Source organism: Spea bombifrons, chromosome 7, assembly GCF_027358695.1.
Source record: "Spea bombifrons isolate aSpeBom1 chromosome 7, aSpeBom1.2.pri, whole genome shotgun sequence".
NCBI classification, from domain to species: Eukaryota; Metazoa; Chordata; class Amphibia; order Anura; family Pelobatidae; genus Spea; species Spea bombifrons.
In genome coordinates, this window is record NC_071093.1 from 3090800 (window position 1) to 3116500 (window position 25701).

The 25701-nt window shown below is 44.7% G+C and overlaps 1 protein-coding gene across 1 annotated transcript; it reads left to right on the forward strand.

Annotated features, from left to right (window-relative positions):
• Positions 1-2366: 2366 nt before the first annotated feature.
• On the forward strand, positions 2367-17631 carry WNT10A (Wnt family member 10A). The gene is made up of 4 exons (XM_053471278.1): positions 2367-2920; positions 11208-11470; positions 13888-14261; positions 17149-17631. Exons 1-4 carry the CDS (start codon positions 2856-2858, stop codon positions 17614-17616), a joined length of 1170 nt encoding a protein of 389 aa, XP_053327253.1. The 5' UTR covers positions 2367-2855; the 3' UTR covers positions 17617-17631.
• The last annotated feature ends 8070 nt before the right edge of the window (positions 17632-25701 follow it).

Here is a 25701-nt window from a genome sequence, read left to right on the forward strand (position 1 = left end):
GCAGAGCCGCCATATCTGGAGTAAAATTCAATGTTCCTATATATGGGGTGTCTGTTTCTAAGACATTTCTAACATTTATACCAGGCGTGATTTAAAGTGCAGTCAATACGGTTAAAGGACTACAAGTCTCAGCATGCACTGGAATGCATGAGACGAAACAGCGCAGGAGGGGAGAGACACAACCTTATGGACAGACAGTTACAACGTGTCTGAGTGACAGAGCGATAGGTAGCAAGAGGGAGTGAGAGTGAGTAAGGAGGGGGCAGATCTTGACAGTAAATACTGCATGGTGAGGGAGATCTAAGAAGGGATCTTTGACAGCGACTAGTTTTGGGTTCAAGCTTTACTAGCCCCCAAAAGTCCTTCTTCCCTCTCTAACTGCAAATATATTTGTAAATTGGAGGCATAATCACTTTTCGGATCTTGCATTGATACCCCAATGTGACCTGTCAGTCGTATCGGCCAAGTTAAGAGTTAACTGCTTCCCCCCAAATCTTTTTTTTAAGTGATTTCGACAATCAGACCCATTTAGCTCATCTTTAGCGCTTGTGTTTTCATAACCCGAATGCATAACATTACATTTATCAATGTTGAGTCTCGTCTGCCATTTCTAAGACATCGTGAGCTAAATTTATAACCGCACACAGTTTGGGATTCTCTGCAAAAATCTACAAGACTTTTTTTTATCAAACCCCCTCGACCTGGAGCGTCTGTGTGGAGACCTGGAGAAGCGGCGCTTCACCTGGAGAAGTCCCAGAAATGTCCACGTCCAGCAGATCCCCCACTCCAGAGGCAGGCCAGGTGCCGCTGCGGGCGGCCGCTGGTTTTAAATGCCCGGGCCGCACCGTGCGTATAAACAGAATGTATGGCGGCACGTATCCACCCCCCCCGGCGGCACTTGCCTCATTTGCCTGCCGCTGGCCTTAAAGGGCCAGAGCCGCCGAGTCATTACTAGTCCGGTCCTCGACCAAAACCATTCGCTATGGGTGGTTTTGATAAATTAATTTATTTAGGTTTAAAGCTGTGAGATTTGCCCTTTCCAGCTCTTTATTCCACTCATTGGCAGTGTTGTGGTTAACAGGATCTCCGCGCTCAGGTCTTGCACTCGCGCAGGGTTAGCTATGAATTCTTAGCAAACAGTCCGTGACAAATGCATGGGGGCCTTTCGGGAGCCACCCTCCCACCCTTCGTGGAACTGCCGTCCCTCCAGCCCTTCTCTCAGCAGCCGGTAAGCGAGACGGCGAAGAACGACAGACCTGCCGGCAAAAGACGGACATCAATCAGTTTCACCAAACCGAAGCTGATCAGGAAAACATATAGAATATTGGATAACAGATAATAACAGACGTATAATAACTCTAACTGTACCACGGCGCTATTCCGGCTGCCTCAGCATCATGGGAGTTGTTATCCAGCATCAGGCAAGGGATGCCGGCTCTCTTTCCTGTTGAATGTCCTCTTCTTGTTTACGCCATCATGTCGGCATCTGACAGATAATGGGAACAATGGGAGCGATAGCTGGAAATGGAGAGGAGGGGGCTCTCCCCCCCTGACTGTTCTGGGGGTCAGCTCTTAGGTTCAGTTATTTTCCATTTGCGCCAAACAGTCCCAATTTGGCATTCCCAGCCCCCGTTGTCGCATTAGCACATAATGTCCTACAATAAGGGATGAAAGTCCCCATGTCCAAACGGTTTAGGGATCTGCGATCGTAGAAGCCGTGTATGAGGCTGGCCGAGGTGGGACCCTCTGACCGGGGACTGGCGATTAGGAACCAATTCGCCTTATTAGAGGTACGTGAGAGAGCAAGGCGGGGGTCCTTTCAAGCATTAAGATGTCCTAGGGTCCACCCGAGAGCTGTACTGCCCAAAGCGAGGTCAGCGTCTCTGCCGGTATAGACCTCCATGCTGCAGCCCACCGGTGCCACCTGCCACCTTCTGACCTTCTGGGAACGACGCTGAGAAACGATCGATTTCGCTACATTTAGCCCAGACCGGACCCGTTTTCCTAGGTTTCTAGAACCGGCTTGATTTATAAATCATTTCAGATTAAGCCAATCAGATTGATACATTGAACTGTTTATGCCCCAAAGGATAACTCCCAGTATTCCTAACTCCTCTACATGACAAGCCCCCCCCCCCCAATATGAGGACAGCGCCTGCAGCCAAAAGGTATCTCTCTGCGGAACCCGGCCTGGGCTTTAAACCGGGACATTTGCTCTTGTCATGGTGTCTCCAGATGATCAAGGAGGAGTGGATGGGTGTGTGTAGTGACAGAGAGAGAGGGTAATTTAAAGAGGAGGAGAGTAGTAGGGGAAGTGCAAGGAGGTAGGGACAAGCAGTCTCAGAGCAGCAGAAGAGAGACTTGTGACAGCTGCTCTGAAGGACTGAAGAACATCGGGACCTCTTAGCGAGTTATTGATAACTTTTTGGAATGTTGGTGAATGAAGACGACGTGACGGAATGGAGTGAGGATACTCTGGAATACTAAGCCCCGTGACTGCAGTGCCTGCGAGGAGAGACATCAGAGGAATCCCGAGTGATCCCGAGGACAGAAGCCACTCTGGAAAGTGGTCCAGAGGTCTAGGAAAGTCAAAAAGACAGACCGAGATTCCGCAGGAGTAGTAGTGACACGAGGGGGTCCGACACAGAGGACAACTCTGGAGACATGTCTACTTAACGGTGCTGTTACTAAGACTCGGAAGGGTATTTAAAAAAAAAAAAAGCAGAAGGTTCCATCATCCCCACCAGAAAAAGATGAGCCTCGTTTCTACGGCTTCAAAAATCAATGAAATTAGAGAACCGGGCAGGGAAGGGTAACAGACCGGGGGAGAAACCCAGACAGGTGACACAGGAAGAATGGCACCGCGGCACCCACCTGGCATCCTGATCCTGACTGCCGGCCTCCTGCTCTCCGTACAAAGGTAACAATTACAATATTTTGGGTCGCATCCTTGAAATTTATCCCCGATAAAAAAAAAGGTTTTTCCTCCAAAATAAGGAATTTTGGTTCTTCACAAAAGGTTAATTGAATACTTTTATACTTCACCTGGACGACCTGCGATACCATTCACATCTCAAGCATGCCTGTGAGTGATGGGAGTGAAAATGGTGATTTTTTTTTGAAGGGTTACTGTTTATTCTAGAGTGATCTATACCAGGCAGAAGACATTGGGAATAGAAGGGGTTAATGTCAGTTGTTCCGAGATGGGCAGAATTCCCGGCTACCGATGTTTACTTTTTGCTGTCACCGTCGTATCGTACAAATCACTCTGCGTTTCATTGTCTTCCCGTTAATTCTCTACACACAGCCGCTGGCCAATAATAAACGATTCGTTGCCTCGCGCTTATAAAAAAAACCTTTCCGCAGAAAGTCGCAATTTCCCCCAAAAAAAGAGGATTCTCTGGGTCTAAGGGAATTTATGTTATAACCCCAAATCCATTGAGAAAATATCCTCAGATTGCGCAATGTATTAAAAAAACAGGACAAAACAAATCCATCGCAGATCATATTATTATTATTATTATTATTATTATTATTATTAATATTGTTATTATTATTATTATTATTGTTATTATTATTATTATTAATATTGTTATTATTATTATTAATATTGTTATTATTATTATTATTGTTATTATTATTATTAATATTGTTGTTATTATTATTATTAATATTGTTATTATTATTAATATTGTTATTATTATTATTATTATTATGAATGGAACTATAGCAATTCAGAAGCCAAATGCTACATTTGGAAACATCAGCGGCAACATTCTTTTGTTGTTTCCATAGTGATTGCATCAATGAAACTCTTTACTCTCGAACTTTTCCAGTTTGATAAATACGGAGCCAGGCGCGGGGGAATGCTAGAAGTTATACTGAATTATACTGAATTACCATGATAACGACGCGCTTTTAAGGCTGGAATGGGCAGTAAAAGAGTAAATAGTCGGAAGGGTATGGTTTGTTTTAGGTTTCCCAACAGAACAGCTTTCAGAAAAAAAAGAAAATCTGTAATTTGCCGGCCGTTCCTGTCCCGGGTAATGCAGGCGATCCGGTCAAACAGGGTGAATAGCCGGGCCGTAAAAGCATTAGGTGCTGCTGGATGTATAGGGGCTCCTATAGCTGCCTGCCGGGGCCCCCCCTCCTCTTTATCAGTTGGGTAATGAAAATACTGATCTAACACCCAAATTAAACCAAATACCAAAGATAATAATCCTGTATACAATATACACATATAGAACCTGAACCTATATATATATATACAGTATATATGCAGGGATGCCTCGTGGTTAATTCATTTTATTGTATTTTAATATCTATATCTATATTTATTATTTCCCCAATTTGGGCCAAGATGTGTTTTTAACCCAAAAATGACCATGGGCAGAGCCACAGATCTCCGGGTAATAAACAGTTTTAATCATTCTAGGAAGTCAGTTAGTATTAAACCAAAGCCTTTTAAATCTGCCCTGAGACCCTGAGGTTGGGGCAAAAGCCCGGAGACTCCGGGGCAAACCCTGCGCGTTCTCAGGTGTCGCTGGCGGTGAGGTGGATTCCACGTAGACATCGCCTGCATGTGACGGCTTTTATCTCCCGCTCTATCCGGATTGTGGAATAATCACCCGCTACCTTTTACAAACTGTCAGCTTGGTTTTTTAGGAGATTGGGCCCCGATCTGGATGTTTCTTCAGCAATTACAACATTTTTATCTTTTTTGTTTATCAGGTTCCATTTCTCATTCCTAAAAGACCGGGGGGGGGATAGCATATGTTACAGTAATGATCACGTTACATAGAGGATCAATATAAAACCCAATAACCCCGGGTCACCTTATAATTATTAACCCTTGGTAGATTTCTAGTGCCCCAGGCCAATGTGTCCTCATCCCCACATTCCTGCTAACATAGGACCCCCAGGTCAGTCTCTAGGGACCTGTATGGTGGGCTGCATGCCACCACTGCCACCTGATCTCATAGGGTCACCATGGGGCGTAGAGTGGGAGGGGCTAGGACAGAGTGGGAGGGGTGCTTTAAAAAAGATATAGGTGTAGATAGGAAGTGGGCGGAGTTACACAGCACCCTTCTGCCCTAAAAACAAGGCCATAGGAATAGCAAAGAGGGGCTTTAACGGACAGAGCGATGGGCAACATGTAGATAGAAAGACCTATCCAGGCCAGAAAGTTCATATAAGTTACCGCTTTGGCCCATAGGCATTAACTCACAACAGCCCAGAAGCTAATTGCCCCTTAGCCTGCCTTACCAGCACGCAGCACACCTATGCCTAGAGAGCTATCCAAAACTGCCCCTAAGGGCCGTAAACACACCAGTTTTTCAGGACCGCGTATAATACTCTACTCACTGATGCACAGAGTTAATTGTTTGATTACCTCTTAATTACAGAAATCTTTACTGCCCTCCCTGCACGATGTATAAACTCCACGATTATTACTGATTAACAACCAACATGACGAGCTTCAACCTGTTATTCAAAGACCTCAGCGTTTAATACAAGCAATATAACTCTCTATATATATAAATGGTTCGTTTTATATATTTCCAATCATTTCACTTAACTAATTATAATATTTTTAAAACTGAATATACATATATTTTTCTGCGCATGCGCGTCTGTATACTGCAGGATGCAAACGTTTGAATTGCCTTGGATTGCCAAAAAATGTACAAATTTGCCCATTTTTGCCCATTTTTGTATGAAAAAATTATATATTATATATATTTGAAAGAAAGTACATTTAGCTGATTTATTAATTCTTAAATAAAAAAGGACTGTCCCTGAATACCCAGGACGGCTGGCAGATATTCTAGCTAATTCTTCCATGTGATTTAATTCACCTCTTTAATTCTTGATTCCAAAGGCAAGCTGCAAGGTGCCAACAGCCACAGTTTGATTGGGGCAGTCCTGACAGCAGGATCCCAATAACACCGTAATTGTGTAAAAATATGAAAAATATTTACTAAAAAGTCAAAAGTTGTAAAAATTTCATTTTTTTCCATTTAATATTAAAAAAAACGTGAAAGGAAAACAAGTTCTATAGGATTTAGCAACGGACCTAAGGCTGGTTTTGCGCATTAAAGGAAAATATAAATATTGTCTCCGTATGAAAGAGCTTTTTAAAAAATGAAAGGTTTTGCTTAACAAAATATTTTGCGTTTCGCTTGAATAGCCAGACAAAAGCAGCCGGGATTCTGGGAATTCTGGGGGGGGGGTTCCGGGGGGGCTCCCCATATTATCTGCAATCACCTGAGATTCTCACACGGGAGATTTAAATCCACCTGAAAGTTTGTTTTCATTTGCTTTGTTCTGAGCGTTACTGGGTATCTTTTTGCTTATTCATTCTAGGATTGCTGATTCCATGGTTCAATGCATAGCTTCCAACTGTCCCTGTTTAGTTTCACCAATCCCTTTTTTCAATCCAAAACTCTGTTCCTCTTTCCTCCCCTGTTGCCCCATTTTCCTCCCCTGATGCCCTCTTTCCTCCCTTGATGCCCCCCTCTCTCCTCCCCTGATGCCCCTCTCTCCTCCCCCGATGCCCCTCTTTTCTAGGAGGTCAGAATGTTTGCTGGGTATGAGGGGATCGCAGGGTTCTACTGCCCTAAAAGCCCCGATAATGTGTATAGAAACAGCAGGGAACGGGGAAAGCCCCATACAATTCACACTTTGATCATACATGTAAACTGAGTATTAAGTAAGCTGTGACCCGGGTTCCGTGTACCTCAATTAAGTCTATATTCAAATAAAGTCAAGGTTCATGTATTAGAGCCGTTTGAGTGACACATTTGGAGAGTGACTGCACAAAACTTCCACAAGGGGTGATTAAAGGGTTAATATTTTAAGCGTCTCAGGGTCCGCTTGTTAAGATATTATATATATATAAAAGTCTCGATAGCCCTGAATTCCAGCTGCCTGCCTTTTATTATTCTTTACATTTTATGTACAGAGCGCCGGCAGATTCCGTAGCGCTGTCACAATGAGGGAGAAAACAACATTAAAAACAAAAATTAACAAAAACATGAACAATAACATAAACATAGATAACCTATACAGAAGGAGAAGGGGGTCCTGTTCTTGTGAGCTTACAATCTATAATCTTGATACTTGATGAATGCTTTGGCTGAGCAGGGTGGCCCACAGATGACTGTTTATAGGGGACATTTGCCCCATGTGTACGTTTGGGGTAAAATGACCCCAAAAGATGAATAACGCCAGAATTCTCTTCCCCAGTTTAAAAATGCACTATTTTTGTTAATGGCTTATTGTATAAGTGAATTAGAAGCTCATGTATAGATCAAGATCTCCTCCCGCCGGCACGATATGCATAGTAATGGTAAAAAAGCCGGCTTCCTGGGAATTGTCCGTTTTTCCTTTAATTATGGGGACTACAGCTTAAAAAAAGTTTGCAATTTAAAATAGAACTCCATTAGATTTCCTCGTCGGGTTTCTGGGCTCCTCCGGGTCCTCGCTGCTCGTCATAAATCACAGAAGAAAGGAAAATAGTTTGACGGCGCAGACCCTGCTTAATTAAGGTGTAAACGGGTTGGCCGTAGATCACGCCGAGAACGCGTTCCACCTGAACGCGTCGCCCACTTCAAAGGCCGGCGCGTGAAGAACAGGTCCGGCGTTCCTTCATCGCCCTCCTGGAGGACACGCTTCCCCCTCCTCCACGCGTGAGCCTTCAGGTTGGGTAATTGGCTTTGGAAATTTGAACTTGTGCCTCGTTCGGAGGGCAGGGGGGGGACCAAGCGTAAATAAAAGATGGCAGAAATAAATTGCGTACAGGAAGCATATCAGAGAAGAGGCTTTGATCAGCGAGCACCGGACGCGGAGGAGGTCGCCGGCTATTTTTGACTTTTTTTTGTTTTTTTGTTTAAAGGTTCGGCCTCCCTTTGATCCGGAGTCCATGAATACAATGAGACAGAAAGCACGGGTGGGGGTTACTGGATTCACCGAATACCCCCTATAATGAACTCTATGGCATGCGTTGTACCCCCCGATAACCTGATGCCCAAGTACTGAACACATAAAGGTGGAAAATTAGCACAGATGGTAGATACGTGGAACAGCCACCCAGTAGAGGTGGTAGAGTGTAATACAGTGAGGGGATTAAACATGCATGGGATAGACGTACGGCTCCTGAAGACGAGACCAACGACTGATTAAGGTTTGAGTCTTTACAGCAGGAGAAACGGGCGACTAGACGGGGGCCAGATGGGGCCGATCTGCTGGCAGGTTTTGTGTTTCTATATGTTGGTGTCATATATTCTACACCTTTCTTCGTATCAGATGGAAGAAAGGGGGATCTTCCGTTGAGGAGGCTGCCCTTCATTTAATTAAATCGAAACTGTAAAAATTTATTTAGACTAAAGCTTTGCGATAATAAAAAGTATCCATTTTCGAACGTTCCGGACGTATTTCCAGGAATTACTCCTGATTTATTTTCAGACAAAACATTATTATTAGTTTATTCAGAATGTGTCAGGAATTACGTTCCATACGATGGCAGCGGCAGGTTTAGGCGCATCGAGGCAGGAGGAGCTCACAAAACACAAACTGTGCTCAGAAATTAGGGACGAAAACCCAGAACTCGTCTGTTTTATAATAGAATCTTTTAAAGAATCCCATCTGTCCTGTAAAGACGGCACAGGAATCATCCGGGGGACGTGCGGGGGACGTCCGGCCGAGCGACACAACTCTCATCACTTAACAAAATTCATAATATTACATTTATTATTGTTAAAATTATTATTGCCGCATTGCTGAAACGGACGTTATTCAACCGTTCTGTGTGTTGCTTGCTCACAATGCATCGTCATTAATGGGTTAAGGACAAACCGCTGTCCTTAAGGGGTTAAAGGCAAATATATTTTTATTACTTTTAAATATTTTTTAATATTTGATTGAGTTATGACCCCCATCCCTGGCATAAAACGTTTCTACCATCCTAAAGACCTTCATAACTTAATTGGTGGTCCCTCGATAGCTCTGGTAAATGAGGATAAATTAGTCTTATATAAAATATGTTGGTTTTGTTCTCCACAAATCTTGTAAAGCTCCACCAGTTGCCGTGGTTACCTAAAATTCTTAATTTCTCTTTCGCTGGAAACTTATCATTCTTGGTCTATAAAGGATTGAGAGATATGTAAAATTTGTCAATTTATTTTGAAATTATTTTAGTACCGAAACACTTCATAACGTAGACTTTAGAAATTGTGGTGACCTTCTCTACAAGGACATCTACAGGGCAGGGGCAAAAGGAACACTTATCTACTACCTGTCCCCAAAATAATTGCCCCGATAAACCTGCGGGGTCTAAAGCGATTTGGGGACGTTGTTTAAAAACATTAGATGTTCGGAGATGAAAGTACGGAGTAGACGGGGATTTAAATGCTGAGCGTCTCTATGTTATTAGTTCACGGTGCCTTCGCTGTTGTCTTCGGCTTTCTATTGGCTGTCGGAACCTCAAAATCCCGGCCAATAGGAGCTCCTTGGTCACAGACTACTTTTAGGACCCAACAAGATCTCCATCTACTCACTGATTAGTCTGAAGAGGCCGGTCGGCGGATTCCTTTCACTTGACTCGGGCAGTGAGAGTATTTTTATGGTGGGGGGGGTACTTATGTAATTCCAAAGGCTTTTCGACTTCAGACGCGCAGCGCAGCCTGCAAAGTGGAAAATAATGACTTTCAGGGATAATTACTTTAATGGTCCAAAAAACGGCATTTAGGGAGCAAAATACCTCGGGGTTTTTTTTTTTGTACATGAAAGCCGAGGAGGTCTGCGCAACGTCAGACGCGGGCAGGTACAGCAGGTGAGATGATGCTACTTTAAAAAAATTCCAGACATCTCGTAGCCTGGCAGGTAGGTTAGCGAGCCCCGGAGTGGGGAGGACTTAGCCGAGAATGAGTTCATTCTGTTACTATATCTTCTCAGCCGTTTGAAGCAGATTATGTGACTTCGCTTGGCGTACTGGATACATCTCCACGTTAAATTATTGATACAATGAAACCATTTCAGGGCCAACTCGGTAAGCTGGCTGTGATTGGCTGTAAGCATTGTCCAATCACCGAGAGCAGAGAGGACAGACGCGCGTTTAGGTGAGGAGGAACGTCCTACGCCCTGTGACTCGATTTCATCATCGAAGCCCACTCCTCTCATCACCTTCTCCCACGGCCACTTAAAGGTCTTCTCATACTCGACTCACCCTCGGAAACTCCTACTCTCTGCCTTTCCTTTGACCTTCAAACTTTTTAAAGCCCACCACTCCAATGAAGACCATAATCAGTGATTACCATTACACCTGTGCTCATGTACGAAGCAGAAAACCTCTAAGTATAGGTCTGAGTGTCTACTGTATACGTCTCTCACGCATCGGTTACTCCGTATCATCCACTCCCTCGGTGGAGTTGGACCTCTCCACACCTCGAGCCGCACAAACAGCATCTTCCATCTCTTCGCGCATGTTTCAATCTGTCCGCTCCATCTCGGTCGCTTTAATTCCCAGCTGCACAGAAACGTAAATAAATTATAACAAAAGTGCAAGGCAGTTGATTTACAAAACAGAGCAGAAACGGTAATAAATCGGGGGAAAAAATGAAGCGCGATCCGAGATAAAAAATGCTACATTCTACGAGTTTAAAGTTAATATTTGAACAGCGGCATTTTATGTGTAAATTTAACATTATAAGAACTGTTTGAAATATATAACTTTTTTTGTGCACGTTTGGCTATTTAACTGATTTCTGCACTTAAAAATATTATATATTATAAAAAAAATATATATATATATATATATATATATATATTTTTTTTTTTAGCAAATTTCGGTCAATAATATTTAACACCTCACCTGGCGCGGGGCAGTGGAAATCTCAGACCACATAAAAGTCATTTTTTATTTTTTAAAGTTTTTTTTAAAGTTTTAATTTTTTTTTCAAAATAACGTCATAATCAGGCAAAATGAGTCTCATGTACTCTGTGTCCTATTTGTGACTTCCTAAATCTGCATTATATTTAATACAATGATGCAATAATACATTTGCAGACTGTGCTGCCTGGTGATGTCATATGTTGGATAAAGCAAATGATTTTTTTTTAATATGATAAATTTGACAATTCATCTATCTATTTTTTTTGCGTGTGCCTAACCGGGGGTGTCCCTCGTTTTTTTTTTCTGTAACCCCCAGGTCTTTGACAAATGAAATTTTAGGGCTGAAGATCCCCCCAGAGCCAGTGCTGAACGCCAACACCGTGTGTCTGACGCTCCCAGGCTTGACACGCCGCCAAATGGAGGTGTGCATGCGCCACCCGGACGTGGCGGCCTCTGCCATCCAGGGAATCCAAATCGCCATCCATGAGTGCCAGCACCAGTTCCGAGATCACCGGTGGAACTGCTCCAGCCTGGAGACCAAGAACAAAATACCCTACGAGAGCGCGGTGTTCAGCCGAGGTGAGCCAAACATTGGGGGGGGACACAGCGGGGGGTCCCCAAGTGGGACGGTCGCCTAAAAAACAGCCTCAACCTTGGCTTAAGATCCAACCCTGCGCATGCGGCTAGCGTTACACAAAATAATTCGACATTTTTATTGCTTTCCTTTATTCGCTTTCCTTTGTCTATAACTTGTTGCCGTCGCATAAATAAATCATTAAAATGTCCCAAGATTTGATTTAAAAAAAAAAAAATCTGGTAATTTTTAAAAGAAAGTTACCGACACTGAAAGGATATAAAATATTTAACCGACTCCGCGAGGGATCTCATTGCAGAACGAACAAGAGTTAAATAGGGCTTTATTCACGTCGAAACCAATATTCTATATATAAAAAAAACCCGATACTTAGCTGACCTTCGGAATCCTAGAGCGTTGCCGTATCGCACCAGGAGTAGGAAGGGGGGGGGGAGTTTTGCGCACGTATTGGAGGTCAGGGCAGGAGATGCGCGGAGGTGTGAAGTGGGACACCGTTTAGCCCTAACAGCCTCCAAACACTTTACGGGATTCAGATCCTCGCGTCTTTCTGCTAATGGTTCCCGACGTCTCGGGGGGGGAGAGTGACCCCCCCCGCATCACTTCCCAGCCTCATTGGATACGCGGCACAAAAAGTGCTCATGAGGTCATCGGCGCTAATCCGAAGCGACAAGAACTCCTTAATATTTTATCTTTATTTCCCACTTCTCAGCCATCAGCCCAGCCGAGCGTGCGCCGCGCTGTAAATTATTTGTGGCGCGGATATTTATATACACAGACGAAAGCGCCCCCCCCCGGGTCGTTACTTTGAAATACATAAGGAGACATTCTGCTAATAATGGCAGCCGCCATAACCCAACGGAATCCCCAAAACAGGGCAAAACAGTCCGCCGGTGTTGCAAGGGTTAAAATTAGTATCAGGGAACGGAACGCAGAATTAGTCGGACGGATACATCGACGATCGTTGGTCTTTCCAAGTCTTCGAGGTCTACTGGCGCATTGGGTTTCCAGGATCTCCTCACCCGAGGGTAGGGGTGGATCGCTCAAAGGCTCAGAGATCCACCCGCGCGCCATGAAGGAGATCCTGAGAAAGCCGAGATCTTTGGAACCCCGAGGAGCGTCGGCTGCGCAGGATGACGGGCCACGGGTGTTTAGATCGATGAGAACAAGTCGGGATTCGCGGGAGCCTTTACCTTATGGTCGGTTTTAAGCCGAGGGCAGGTTCATCCTCAGTTTAATTTAAAAAAAAAAATAACAGAGGTGGAGCTGTGGGGGGGGGGGTGGGGGGGGAGCGGAGGGTATGAGGGGCAAGTTCAGACCGGTCGGCTGCCGAGGCTCGCAGAATATAACAGAAAAGGACTTTGGCTCCGTCTCCCATCACTTTGCACAGAGAGGTCGGTAAACAGAGAGCCGGTGAAGAGGATTAATGTAAAGAATGCATTCTAAAGAGCGGCAGAAGGGAAAAAACAAATCACCGTCACGGGGGGGGGGGAGAAAGAAACCCCCCAGTGGGGAATCTCCTCGTTCAAAGAGATGGGGGATTCTAACGCAACCCTCACATTCCAGAAACCTTTGTTATATATATATATATTTCTTTATTTTTTTTAATTCATGTACTCGTTGGCGCGGGACGGTCCCGTTTTTGCCCCCCCCTTTGCCACATTCTGGAACAAATCATCAAAATCTGGTAAAGTAGGTTTAATGCCACAACGTAAATGTCTCCAGGGTCCGTTCACAAACACTGACGCTTCTTCTGCTCGTATGAAAGAGGAATTGTTATATCTGAGATAAAATTCCGCTGCGGAATAAGATGGAGCTATATAAAAAAAACAAAAAACAATAATAAATGAATATTAATTAAATGCTAACAATTAAGCTGAAATATATCGGTTATGTTATTTAATATTCCGAATTATTCAGATTTATACTTTCCAGCTCCGTCATTCACATTCCCAGAACTTCCCAAGGTAGGCTTCCCGGAGCTCTCCCTCTCCATAGGGGTGTGGCTAGACATATTTGGGGCAGGGCTAACCCCACCACAGTCTTAAGTGGGCGGGGAAGTGGGTGTGACCAAATGCCGCTCCACCCCTGCCCAGAGAAAGACTAAAGAGTTCACAGGTATGATCATCCACCAAAGGCAAACCCTGGATTTCATGCAAATTTCCCTTTATTTCCCATGATCACTCAGTGACGATCACATTGGAATCTTACTGTCAGCCCAGTCGCTGCGCTGGAGCTTGTGCGCAGCCGTGCAGTTCGTCTGTAAAGCTATTATCACACGCATGTAAAGATGAAGCACCGGTCTGCTACCCGCGATTAATCACTGAAACGATATTCTCATGTCTAACCCAGTAAAGTTACTAAACAACCCCAACTAAGCGATTTCTGCCTCTGTCCACCGCAGGTTTCCGAGAGAGCGCCTACGCGTACGCCATCGCGGCAGCCGGCGTGGTTCACGCCGTGTCCAACGCCTGCTCCATGGGCAAGCTGAAGCCGTGCGGCTGCGACGAGAAGAGGAGAGGCGACGAGGAAGCCTTCAGAGCCAAGCTGCACCGGCTGCAGCTGGAGGCCTTGAACCACGGCAAGGGGGTGGCGCATGGGGTGATGGAGCACTTGCCGGCAGATGCCCCGGGCCCTCAGGACTCCTGGGAGTGGGGGGGCTGCAGCCCGGATGTGGAGTATGGGGACAGGTTCTCCAGGGAATTCTTGGACTCTCGGGAGTTGTACAGAGACATCCATGCGCGGATGAGGCTGCATAACAACAGAGTGGGCCGACAGGTGCGTAACAAAACTGCTAGCGAGAACAGACTTATTATTAGTATTGCTGATTTTATATACATCATATATATATAATTCTCAAACGTAATTGGTCTAGAATTCTAGATACTGAACGTTCCGCTATTTATCGCATTCTCCGCATATATAATAATTAAACGGAATTCTGTCGCCGGAAGCCGAACGCACGTTTCTAAACTCTGCTCTTCAGCTGCAATCTAAATAGACATCTGTAAAAAAAAAATGGCATGGGCTATAGCGAAGCGGCGCATGTTTTCTCTTGCATGCCGCCGTGATATGTCTGTACCTGCGCTCCCCGGGCTGAGGTTCATGTGATGTGTGCAGGAATGCGGATTCTTTACAAGGTCAAATGCTATTTTTTACGCATGGCGCTGTCTATTCCCCCTTTTTTCTCCCCGTTTGGTGAATATCAAGAGGAAACGTTGTATCTCACAATATTAATTAGAAATTCATGACGGGAAGATCCTGCCAGCAAAGTAACCGGGTTCACCCATTATATATCTGAGATTTATATTTTAATTATACATTATACAGGGCGAGCCCAGCTCTTCGTACAGGAGTATACTGTCTCACATACCCAGTCTGGCACACTGGGCACCGCACCGACTGACCGCGCTCCATGAAGCCATAACGCGCAGCCATGTGTAGCCAGCCTACGTCGTTTAGCGGCCGCTGGCCTTAAAGTGGCGGGGCTACTTAATTCTACCCAAGGATAGTATTGGGGTGCGGTGGGTTTTCTTCCACCTGTTTGAAGACCCCCGGCTTTCGGGAAGAGATTTTTTTGTCTGCGGGAAACCAATCTGGATTTTTATCTGATCCGGACCCTTCCGGATCTCAGGTGGTGAAACGGGGCAGATTATTGGGGCTCTTCTCATCTTCTGAGCAGCCGCGCTCAGCACTGGGTGGGGAAGAAGGCCTCGCTTAGAAGTCTCTGATCTTTTTTTTTTTGTGTCAGGAGCATCGCAGGCTCCTCTTGTGCATTAGATCTCTTGTGCTTTGTTTGATGTTAATCTGTAATTATCTAAACCACCTGTTTGGCTACTGTTATAAATCACTATACAGCCCCTAGCTGCAGGGGCCTCACAAGAATTGCACTTCCACCTCTGATCTAAAGGGTTAAAGGAAAATTATACTTCTAAAATGGGTTTCTCCTACATGAAAGGCAATTTTGTTCCATTGTTTGTCACATGCACAATATTTACGATTTGTTAATATGCTCGCCGATAACATTCTTAACATTTCTGGAGAGGTCAACCGACTAGGGGAAGCTTTTTTGCTTCGCACACCTCACTTCCTGCTGGACCTTTGAGCAGGGGCATTTTGCACGTCTATTTTCCATGGGAAATGAGATTTTAGTTCTAATTTCCCCCTAAAGAGACACATTTACTAAGGAAGCTGCCAGAAGACAAGCCTCACACATTCTAGATCTATTCTGGATACTTTGTCAGGTCGTCAGAATCCATGAGACAGGAAGTAATGCTGGTGTCTCAAAATAATGATTCCCCCTTTGCCCAGTTTGTATACATTGGGATCCTTCTCATTACTGGTCTAGCGAGCAGAGAGGTATTTTATCTACGATGGCCAGATCCTCTTCTTTTTGATGGTCCTCCTATAAATATTAATATGTTACGGCAAAATATTTTTTTTGCAAATTTTAACATTCGTTTTTATCGCTAAAATATTTAAATATCGGTTTTTGCAAGAATACGTAACGCTGCTGGCTGAAAATGTTCTTTGTCTCTCACAGACAAAGTAAGTTCTTAAACTCACCTGACCCGCGGCAGTCGCAGGACCCCCGTCTAATTAGCTCGAAGTAAATGCATAACAGTGATTAGCATGATGTCACAGGAAGTTTAACTGGCAAATATGATGTAATATTTTTTTTTAAATCAAAAAGGAAGAATTTTACTTGAAAAGCACATCAGCCCCACTTCTTCTTTTAGCTGTTAAACCTCTGCCCTTTCCAGTCCATCCTTAAGCAAGTATGAGCCGGAAAAGGGATTTGTGTAACATTTTAAGGGTTAAATGTAATTTTTTTTTTATGAGTGACAATTATGGAAATACCGGGTAATCCAGCCCCAAAGCTGCCGTGTTCGGAGCATACTTTGACCTTTCACCTTTGACTTACCTGTGACCCCCTCCGTCACCTGCGAGGCACATGTCTTTTAAGACAACAACCTGTCATGGGGGCTTTGCTATATACTTTTCAGTTTGCTTGGGGCTTCTTTCCATAAATCTTCCCCCCATCCAGCGGCGTAATACTGACAGACGCGGTAAAAACACTCATTAACTCTGCCCTCGCTGGTGGCAACCGCGTCGCTTAAATAGAAGTCAGAGAAAGCGGCTTACAGATAACCATAAAATGTAAGATATTCAAAAGAAAATGACATTTTAGTAGCTAAAAAAAATGTTATCAGTGCAAAAGATGTGACGATGAAGACACTAGTCCCACCAGATTCGGGACTGTTGGCAGGAAATCATGGCTTCCACCAGTCTTACTCAGTCGCTGTCTGCTGCAGCTTTTCATAGGGTTAAGCATTAAGTATTGAGAGGGATCTGGTCATCCCAGGGATAGTACTCGTCCCAGGGGGTAGTATTTGTCCAAGGGGGGGGGTAGGACTCATCCTAGAGGCAGAACTCGTCCCAGGGGGTAGAATTCGTCCCAAGAGGTAGCATTCCTCCCGGAGGCAGATCTCGTCTCATGGGTAGAATTTGTCCCAGGGGGTAGAATTTGTCCCAGGGGGTAGAATTTGTCCCAAGAGGTAGCACTCCTCCCGGAGGGAGATCTCATCTCATGGGTAGAACTTGTCCCAGGGGTAGAACTTGTCCCAGGGGTTACTTTGACCTAACTCTGTGCTTTGTGTCTTAGGTTGTGATGGACAATATGAAGAGGAAATGTAAATGCCACGGTACATCCGGCAGCTGTCAGCTAAAGACCTGCTGGCAAGTGACCCCCGAGTTCCGAGTAGTGGGGTCTCTGCTGAAGGACAGATTCTACGGGGCCACCTTAATTAAGCCACACAACAGGAACACGGGCCAGGTGGAGCAGACGCACGCGCCCTACAGGAGGAAAGCCAGCGCCAGCGGCTTGGTTTATTTCGAGAAGTCGCCCGACTTCTGCGAGCAGGAGCTGCACTTGGACTCGGCCGGAACGCAAGGGCGGATATGCAACAAAACCAGCCCAGGAATGGATAACTGCGAGAGCCTGTGCTGCGGGAGAGGACACAACATGCTCATGCAGACGCGCAGCGAGAGGTGCAACTGCAAATTCCACTGGTGCTGTTACGTGGTTTGCGAGGAGTGCCGGATCACGGAGTGGGTCAGCGTGTGCAAATAGCACATCCCCTCCACGTGTGTGTTTGGGGGGGATCTGTCACAAGGGGGGCCGCATCCTTTTGACAAATCAAAGACCTGGCTAGCGGTCGGTGGCTACATTAACCCAGCTCCTAGGCGTCTCACCCCCAGCTGTCCCACGGACCGCAGGAGAAGCCGCAGACTGAGGTTATGTGGAAGTTCCACTCGACTGTATATGTTCTAAGATTGCACCAACACCATTGTTTCGGTTATGTTACTGCTGGGAAGTTGAATGGACGTTCACAAGCGCAGTGGACATTCTCTTTACCCTACCAGCCAGCCATGTTTCCCAACATCCACGATGCTGCTTGGAGGGTAGGTAACTCCTCAATGACCTGGAGACCGTAGCCTAAACACCATTTCTTAATCATGTTCCAATCAAACACAATGTCTGAGGACTGACCGGAATGCTACATGATCTAGAACACATGGCAGTATGGGGGAACCATGAAGACTGACCAGACTGCTAAAAGATCTAGAACACATGGCAGCGGGGGGGGGGCCATGATGACTGACCGGAATGCTACATGATCTAGAACACATGGCAGCAGAGGGGGGCCATGAAGACTGATCAGACTGCTACATGATCTAGAACACATGGCAGCATGGGGGCCATGATGACTGACCAGTATGCTACATGATCTAGAACACATGGCAGCAGGGGGGGCCATGATGACTGACCAGAATGCTACATGATCTAGAACACATGGCAGCAAGGGGAGACCATGAAGACTGACCAGAATGTTGCATGATCTAGAACACATGAGCTATTTGGCTACATCCAATTTTACATTATATTGGCTTTAACATTTTCCAACTCAAAAGCATGTTATAAAATATAAACTGCGGGCGAGTTCTAACGTATGGTTACCAAAGTTGATACTAAATGGGGGGCAATTCAATTAAGAAAAGGGAAAAAACTGAGAGGGTATTATGATCTAGAGATAAGAACGGTAACGTTCTGGGGCGATTTAAATTTTATTGGGGGGCATTTTTGTTTCAAATAAAGGAATACTTTAAAAAAGGGTTAGATTTTCAAAAACACAAGGAAAGTTCTAATCCGTCTAATTCCAGAAAACAAATGGAATTCACAAATTGGCTGTAAATTCCAATAGATTACAAACGTAACATTTACTGACAGGAACCGAAGGAACGGCGTTCCGTGGTCAAAAGACGCCATGTGAAATAAGCGAAAATAAGCGTTCTATGATCATTTTTCCTGGATGAAAAGCAGAAATGGTCACTGGATATTTATCCTTCAATATCTAATGGACTGCAATGCCCATGATCCTCATAGAGACTGTGACAGCGACCGGAATTTACTGGGCCGAAAAATAAATAAAGATTAAACATTTTAATAAATGGATCTATCGTAGAAAAAAATGCCTCCTTTTACCTCTTGTTTGTTAATGTATATAAAGATATTGTCTGTTATCATAAGTTATTTTCCTGCTGTGAATAGTAATTAAAATGTAAACTATATATTTGGAATTCTGTCATTTTCTCCGATATTTGGGACGTAGAGGTATCTGAAAGAAACAAGAATAACAATACTTACATGATGGGCAAATTAGGCTTCGCACACATAACTTGCTAACGATGGATATCTGTGATTAAGCCCACCTTATTTTTAACCTGTTAAAGACCTTGACTCCAGCACCCAATCCAGTGCCTGTTTTACCCCACCCTTTAGGACAGTCCCCATTTTTGGGGATAGAAAGGCGCACTTCTGCCCCCATTCCCGTCTTTACCAGTGAATTGTCGCTGGTCTTACACTGGTGTTACTGTATCAGCCATGTTTTCCAGGACATGTATGCACATCACATGTAGCTGACCGCCAAGTGCTGCCCCCTGCAGTATATTGGAGGTATAACGGAGTAACAGACGCCTTTCTCTGCGTTTATTCGTCTCCCATACTGCAGGGGGCAGCACTTTACATGAGCCGGTCAGCAGCATGTGAAAATTATGTGTGCCCTGGAAAAAAAAGTTTTAGCAACATTTTCTATCCACATAAAAGGCTCAGAGTGAATCTATTGGTTTATTCAAATACTGAATTCTATTGTCTCCCACAGGCTGTATGATAAGGAGTCGGGGTGTTTAGTAGATCGGGGCTCAGATAACAGAGCGAGAACTCATACAAAACGTCTGATATGCAGCTGTCTGAAAACATTATATTATGGGGCAAAAACCACAACTGGTTTAAGAAAAAAGAATATTTTTTTTAAGCTTATTTTTTATTCGGAAACTAGAAATTGTAAAAAATATCCTCTTCAATGCTGCGGCCGGAGTGGACACTAAATCTTTGCTTTTGTTACATTATAAAGCTAAAGCATAATGCCGCCTTACTTCTACTTCTAGAAGGTAAATTGTCGCCCATTTAATACCCACAATGTAACCCCATGTGTCTCATCAGACCTCTCAGGTTAGACGACCATTTCCGGGGTGACATTCGCTCCATACCCACAATGACTCACATGCTTCCTCACTTCACACCCCCTCTGTTCCCAAATCCGAGCACCCCACCCCGTGCCCACGCATGCAAAACAGCCAAATCCTCCACGATCCTGCTGAAAAAACACCATCAGCAGAAGAGACACGTCCCGTTTATCTGTGGATTTAACTCCTGGCATCCGGGGGGTTAAAATGCAACGGTTGGTAAATTCCCCAATCTACAATGAAATAGGGAAAAATTCGATACATTTTTGATGAACTGGCCCCGTAAAATAACTGGTGCCCCCCCAGTGGAAAAGATGGGGGGGCAATGGGGCTGAGCAAAAAAAAGGGGGGTGCACTTAATGGGATGGGGTATCTCTGGTTAAGCAGATCCATCATTTTCTGCCTCCCCACTAAAATAGTTTCTGGCCCTGGAAATGAACCCTTAACAGCAAGATTTACCCTTAAACTGCAAGGGTGTTCCCTAGCAGGGAGGCAATTCTATGCCGCCATATTTCTTACTGTTACCCCTATCTTGCGCCTACCCTCTACCCCTTTACGTAAAGAATAAAACACTTTCTTGGGTACTTTTCCACAACCTTTATTATAAGCCATTTCTGTGTCATTTTATATGTTTTATTTCACAGAAGATAAATGATTTCGGTAATTCGGGTGATAAATGAGTTATTATTATAAATGTCATAATTACCCCTGGTATTTATCCCTGGTAATAAGGTTTACATCAAAGCCTATCCACTCCCAATCAGCCGGTGAGGACGTTCACAGTGACATCAAACACTGATCCCCTCTAGAAATTCCAGAGCAGCAATGCCTACGCTTTGTGGCTGGCTAAGAGTCTTATGAGTTGTAGTTTTCCTTACAATCGAAGCGCATGCATCTGTATCTGGAATCGTACAGATTTTAACACAGAGAAACAGAAAAAGGAGCACTCCGGCCCTATTTGCGTGTTTCATACATCCTGGAATCCATGGACGTCGGTGCTTTTTACTGCATGAAAATCTGCGCAGGCATTCTTTAGTTATTGGGGTCAGAAAATGAGACTTCTGTATCACGTAACTCCTCCTCCAGCTGCCCCTAGTATAGCCAGGAAGCATACCCTAGTATGCTTCCTGCACATGCTCAGTAGAGCGCCCACTGCAGTCAACAGGAAATAAGCTCCCAGTGGATTCAAGAGTCACAGCAGCAGCCAATCAACACAGATGTTCTACTAGAATACACTTTATTGGCTGTTGTTTCAGTGACTTGGTTTTAGAGCCCGGGGAGGACTAATCTCACTTCCTAATACCAGCAAGTAAAGAATATATTCGCCAATTTACATGCAATAAAATGCATCGGCGTCCATGCAAAAGGCATTGGAGGGCTCGACTGTTTTAAAGAAGTCATCTTCTCGATGGACAGTCATTTGCCCTCGGTTGCCCGGTCTTGTAAAAACCTACTTTACGCCCAGCAACATCACAGGCGGCGACGGCGCACAAAGTCACAAAGGGGCCGCTTTCATTGTGGGGATCCTTTGATTATCCCTTTAGTTGTTTTGAATTTTCTTACGTGCGGCGTTGCCGGCGATTACCGTCGATGTCGAGGCCCGTACATGTTCCTTTATGCTTCGGACTAAATATTCCATCGCACTCGGAGATGGGTGTGATTTCACAGGACTGCTACATCAAACAGTAATTAACTCCTTCAAAGAACCGTATGATTAACCCACGTCCCACCTCCCTCATCCCCCTGGGTGCTAATCAGCTGGTATTTACTATTCAGCACCTGGCGTTCTCCTCACAAGGTGCCTCTCTAGTCCGGCAGGTCTTAGATCTTCATGGGGCAAGTTCTCCGCACCTGCCTCTTCATCTGTGCAATTTATCTGTCCATCATTCCTCCTCTGAGATGCTACACCCGTCATACGCTCCTAGGGAAAGATCTACAGGCTCTGAAGTTTGGGGCAACAGAGGGTTTTGTAGTTGCCCCCAAACCCAAATAATATTCTTTTGTAGTTCCCGCATGTAATGATACCCTTCGGAGGACGATTATGTTGGTCTTGAAAGGAATTCTGTTCTGTAAGGTGTGCGAACAGGTTATTCTACGGAGGGACTTCTGCTCCGTCATACTTTTCAGGAGATCCTTTGGGTCAGTGATCACAAATAAAATATATATATATATATTTAACCCAAAATATCTTGTTTTTGTGCTTTTTCTAGTATCAGAATGTAAAGGTTTAGGATTAGGAGGAGATGTTGGGGATGGGGAGTTTAGAATGTTGATGTGTATCAAGCGCACGACACATGGTTATAGTAACAATATGTTATTTCATTAAATATTAAGAAAAAGCTATAAGTTGGGGAATAATATCTTTTCATTTTTTAAATAATTCCCTTAGTTAGGTGTGAAACAGAATAAAGGAATATCAGGAGAAACACAGAACATGTACCTCCAGCCCTCATGCCCTAACTGCCCTGGGTAATGTAACTCTGTGTTACGTCAAGATGTAAAAAGGCCGAAAATAATTCGGTTCGTTTTTGGCAAATTTGTCTTCGGGCAACAAATTACATCCCCTGCCCAATCGGTTCAGACGAAAATCGCTGGGCATTTTAAAGTTGGGAATTAAATTTGCGGCCTGGTGCCCACATTCATTCTCTCACATTATTATTCTCGTTCACGTCCACATCTTCTTGTTCTTCATCTTCCCTCTTTCATCTTCTTCCTTCTGTCTTTATCTTCGTCTGCATCTCCACGGACAAAAATAGAAGATAGAAGAGAGACGCTAAAGAACAAGAAGATGTGGAAGGGGAAGTGGTTGGCAGAGAAGGTAGGGAAACATATAAAGCGTGAGAGAGTGAGCGAGAATGAGAGTGTGAGAGAGAATGAGAGAGTGTGAGCCAAAGGGCCTGCAAATTTCGGATGGAAATTCTGAGATTTTTGCTTTGTTTTCATCCACTTTGGGGGAAGGGGGTGTGGCCTAATTTTCATGGCTTTCTATGAGTTGCCGAATTTGCCAGAATTCATACAATTCATACAAATTCGAACGCACAAGTGTACTGGGGAGAACCTAGGAGAGAGAACCTTGCTTCGGTTCAGCCTCCAGCCATAGTGACCATCAGGACTTTCCTTCGAGAAGACAAACCTGGGGGCAGTCCAAAGGGCCGGGGCAGGCTGTTTACATACAAGACCACAGAACCTGTTTAAAAACAAGTACTTTATCTCTTCTTTTTGAGTTTTTGATCCTTAATTTTAATCTGCGCAACAGGACATTAAGCAACAAGACTTATGAGTCACATGTTACATTATGACATCTCGCAGTGATGCATGCCGATTTGCATGCGGGGGTTTCATCGCGGGATGGGGGGGGTCATCGGGTCCCTTTATTCTAATAGGTAGTATTTTGACAAGTCTTGGGTGTAGGACGTACCAATCGGAAAGATCTAAACGTAACCTGTCATGAGCAAATACAGTGGCACCTGTCTGAACACCGTCTGGGACAGGCAGCGGCTGACTCCCATCCAGCGTTTGGGATGTGTGTGTGTGAGTGTGTGTTTCGGTGTTTGTACAGCGCACTGAGTCAAGCATCTCACGCTCACTCATACAAAGAGAGACTTTGTGCTATTTCCCTGGGGTGTTACAAAGAACATGTACGCACAGCTTTCATCCCCAATAACCACAGCGCACAAGGAGTGTCACTCAACAAGATATCCTAATTACCAACGGTATTTACTAAGGTGGACCTGTCACTTCGGAAGAATGCATTAGTGGAGAAGACATTACAAACATGGGATATGTTGCAATGAACATCTTTAAAACTGTTGCTTTGGAACTGCTTATAACGGAATAGACAGCAAGTATTGGGTTAACCCTTTGCTAGGAAGAGCTCATGCGTGCACAGAGTTATTAAAAAATTGTATAGAAATACCCTTTTTGCCCCGGGGGACATAAAGACATTGCTGGATGAGTTTGGGGTGTAAGCACTTGACCGGCTGCACAGAGCTCTGACCTCAAACCCATCCAACGCCTTTGGGATGAACCGGAAAGGAGACTGCGAGCCGAGCGTTACGTCCAACATCAGTGCCGGACCTCACAAACGCTCTACTGGATGAACGGGCAAAAAAATCCCAGAGAAACTCCCCAAAATCTTGTGGCAAACCTTCCCAGAAGAGTGGAAGCCGTTATAGCTGCAAAGGGGGAGATCAATTTCATATTAACGTTTCTGTATTTAGAATGTGATGTCATCAAAGTCCCTGTTGGTGTAATGGTCAGGCGTCCCAATACTTCTGTCCATTTATTGTATCTACAAATGTAACCTTTTTGTAACAATTTACGAAGTTATGAAATATTAACATCTTCAGAACTCAGGAGATGTGAGGGGGGCCAAACTTTCCGAAACCTTGAGACGGATGTCAGTCTGTCCCTAGAAGACAAACAAACTTAGGAGATGACCTGGTTTTCTTTATGAACCTTGCAGGGCTACGATTCTAGACTTTATTATATAAAACATGGGAATTAATTCGCTTCAGAAGTAAGATTCTGGTAAGTTTGGTAAAAGTTCTGGATTGGGGATTGGAGATACTGAAATGAATAAGGAAGAGGTTAGAGTGTAGCGTGAGCCGGGCAGACGGTGGGAAGAGGCGGCCGAGAAAGCATCGAGAGATGAAGAGGAGAACGCGCTCTGTAATTGTGCCGAGGATGATGCCGGCTTGTCATTACGAGCTGGCGGGGTGACAGATCACTCCATGCGCGATCAGAGCCACCGACGTGGGGACTTCCTACAAACAGAATAATTAAAGCAGAGGCGATGCAGAGAAAGGAGAGGAGCCTTAACCCTCGGAGAGCTGCAGGGCTCTGCTATCTAAGTCACAGCCTTCAGCTTCATTCCCTGACTTAAGGCCACCAACGGCCCTTTGCCTGCTGCAAGATTTAACAAGACCCCGCCGCTGGAGGAATTAATAAAAAGGGCGATAGATTTTCCCATCATGCGCAGCACTACATATTCTGGTTTAGCATCATGGGAGTATTAATTACTTTTTATATATCGAGTTACTTGTTGGTTATTGATGGGGGGGCGGGGGATGTTAAACTAATGCAGCAGAGAATTACAATATTTAGAATGCCAGAAACCACTACAATTCCCACTATCCTTTATACACTGTCAGTATCACATAAGAAAAGGAGTGGGCTTGTGGCTGGCTGAGTGTCCTGGGAGCTGGAGTTGTACAACGGCAGGAGAACTACCGGGACCATAAACATTAACCCTTTCATTATCAGAACGCATGGCATTTGTTTCCAAATTTGGGAAAAGTCAGAAATTTTCAGCGCCAACCCAAAAGCCGCAAAATACAGATGAAATAATGCAGGAAACGCAATAACGCGACAGCCGCGTGCATCCAGGATGCCAACGCATTCTGAACCCTCACACGTGTCAGTAGCACCTTGCCATCCAACATACGCCCCGAAATTCCTGAGCGGTGGAGCTCTGCCAGGCAGCTGATTAAATAGTGCTTAATTTTGCTTATTTAAGTGAATGCCAGGCAAATAGAAAGGGCAAACCCGCTCGGCACGCACATTTCCCCTTCTGTTTGGACTTGCGCTGCCGCGTGGGCTTCTGTGGGTTATTTGGGGCCAATCCTGGGAG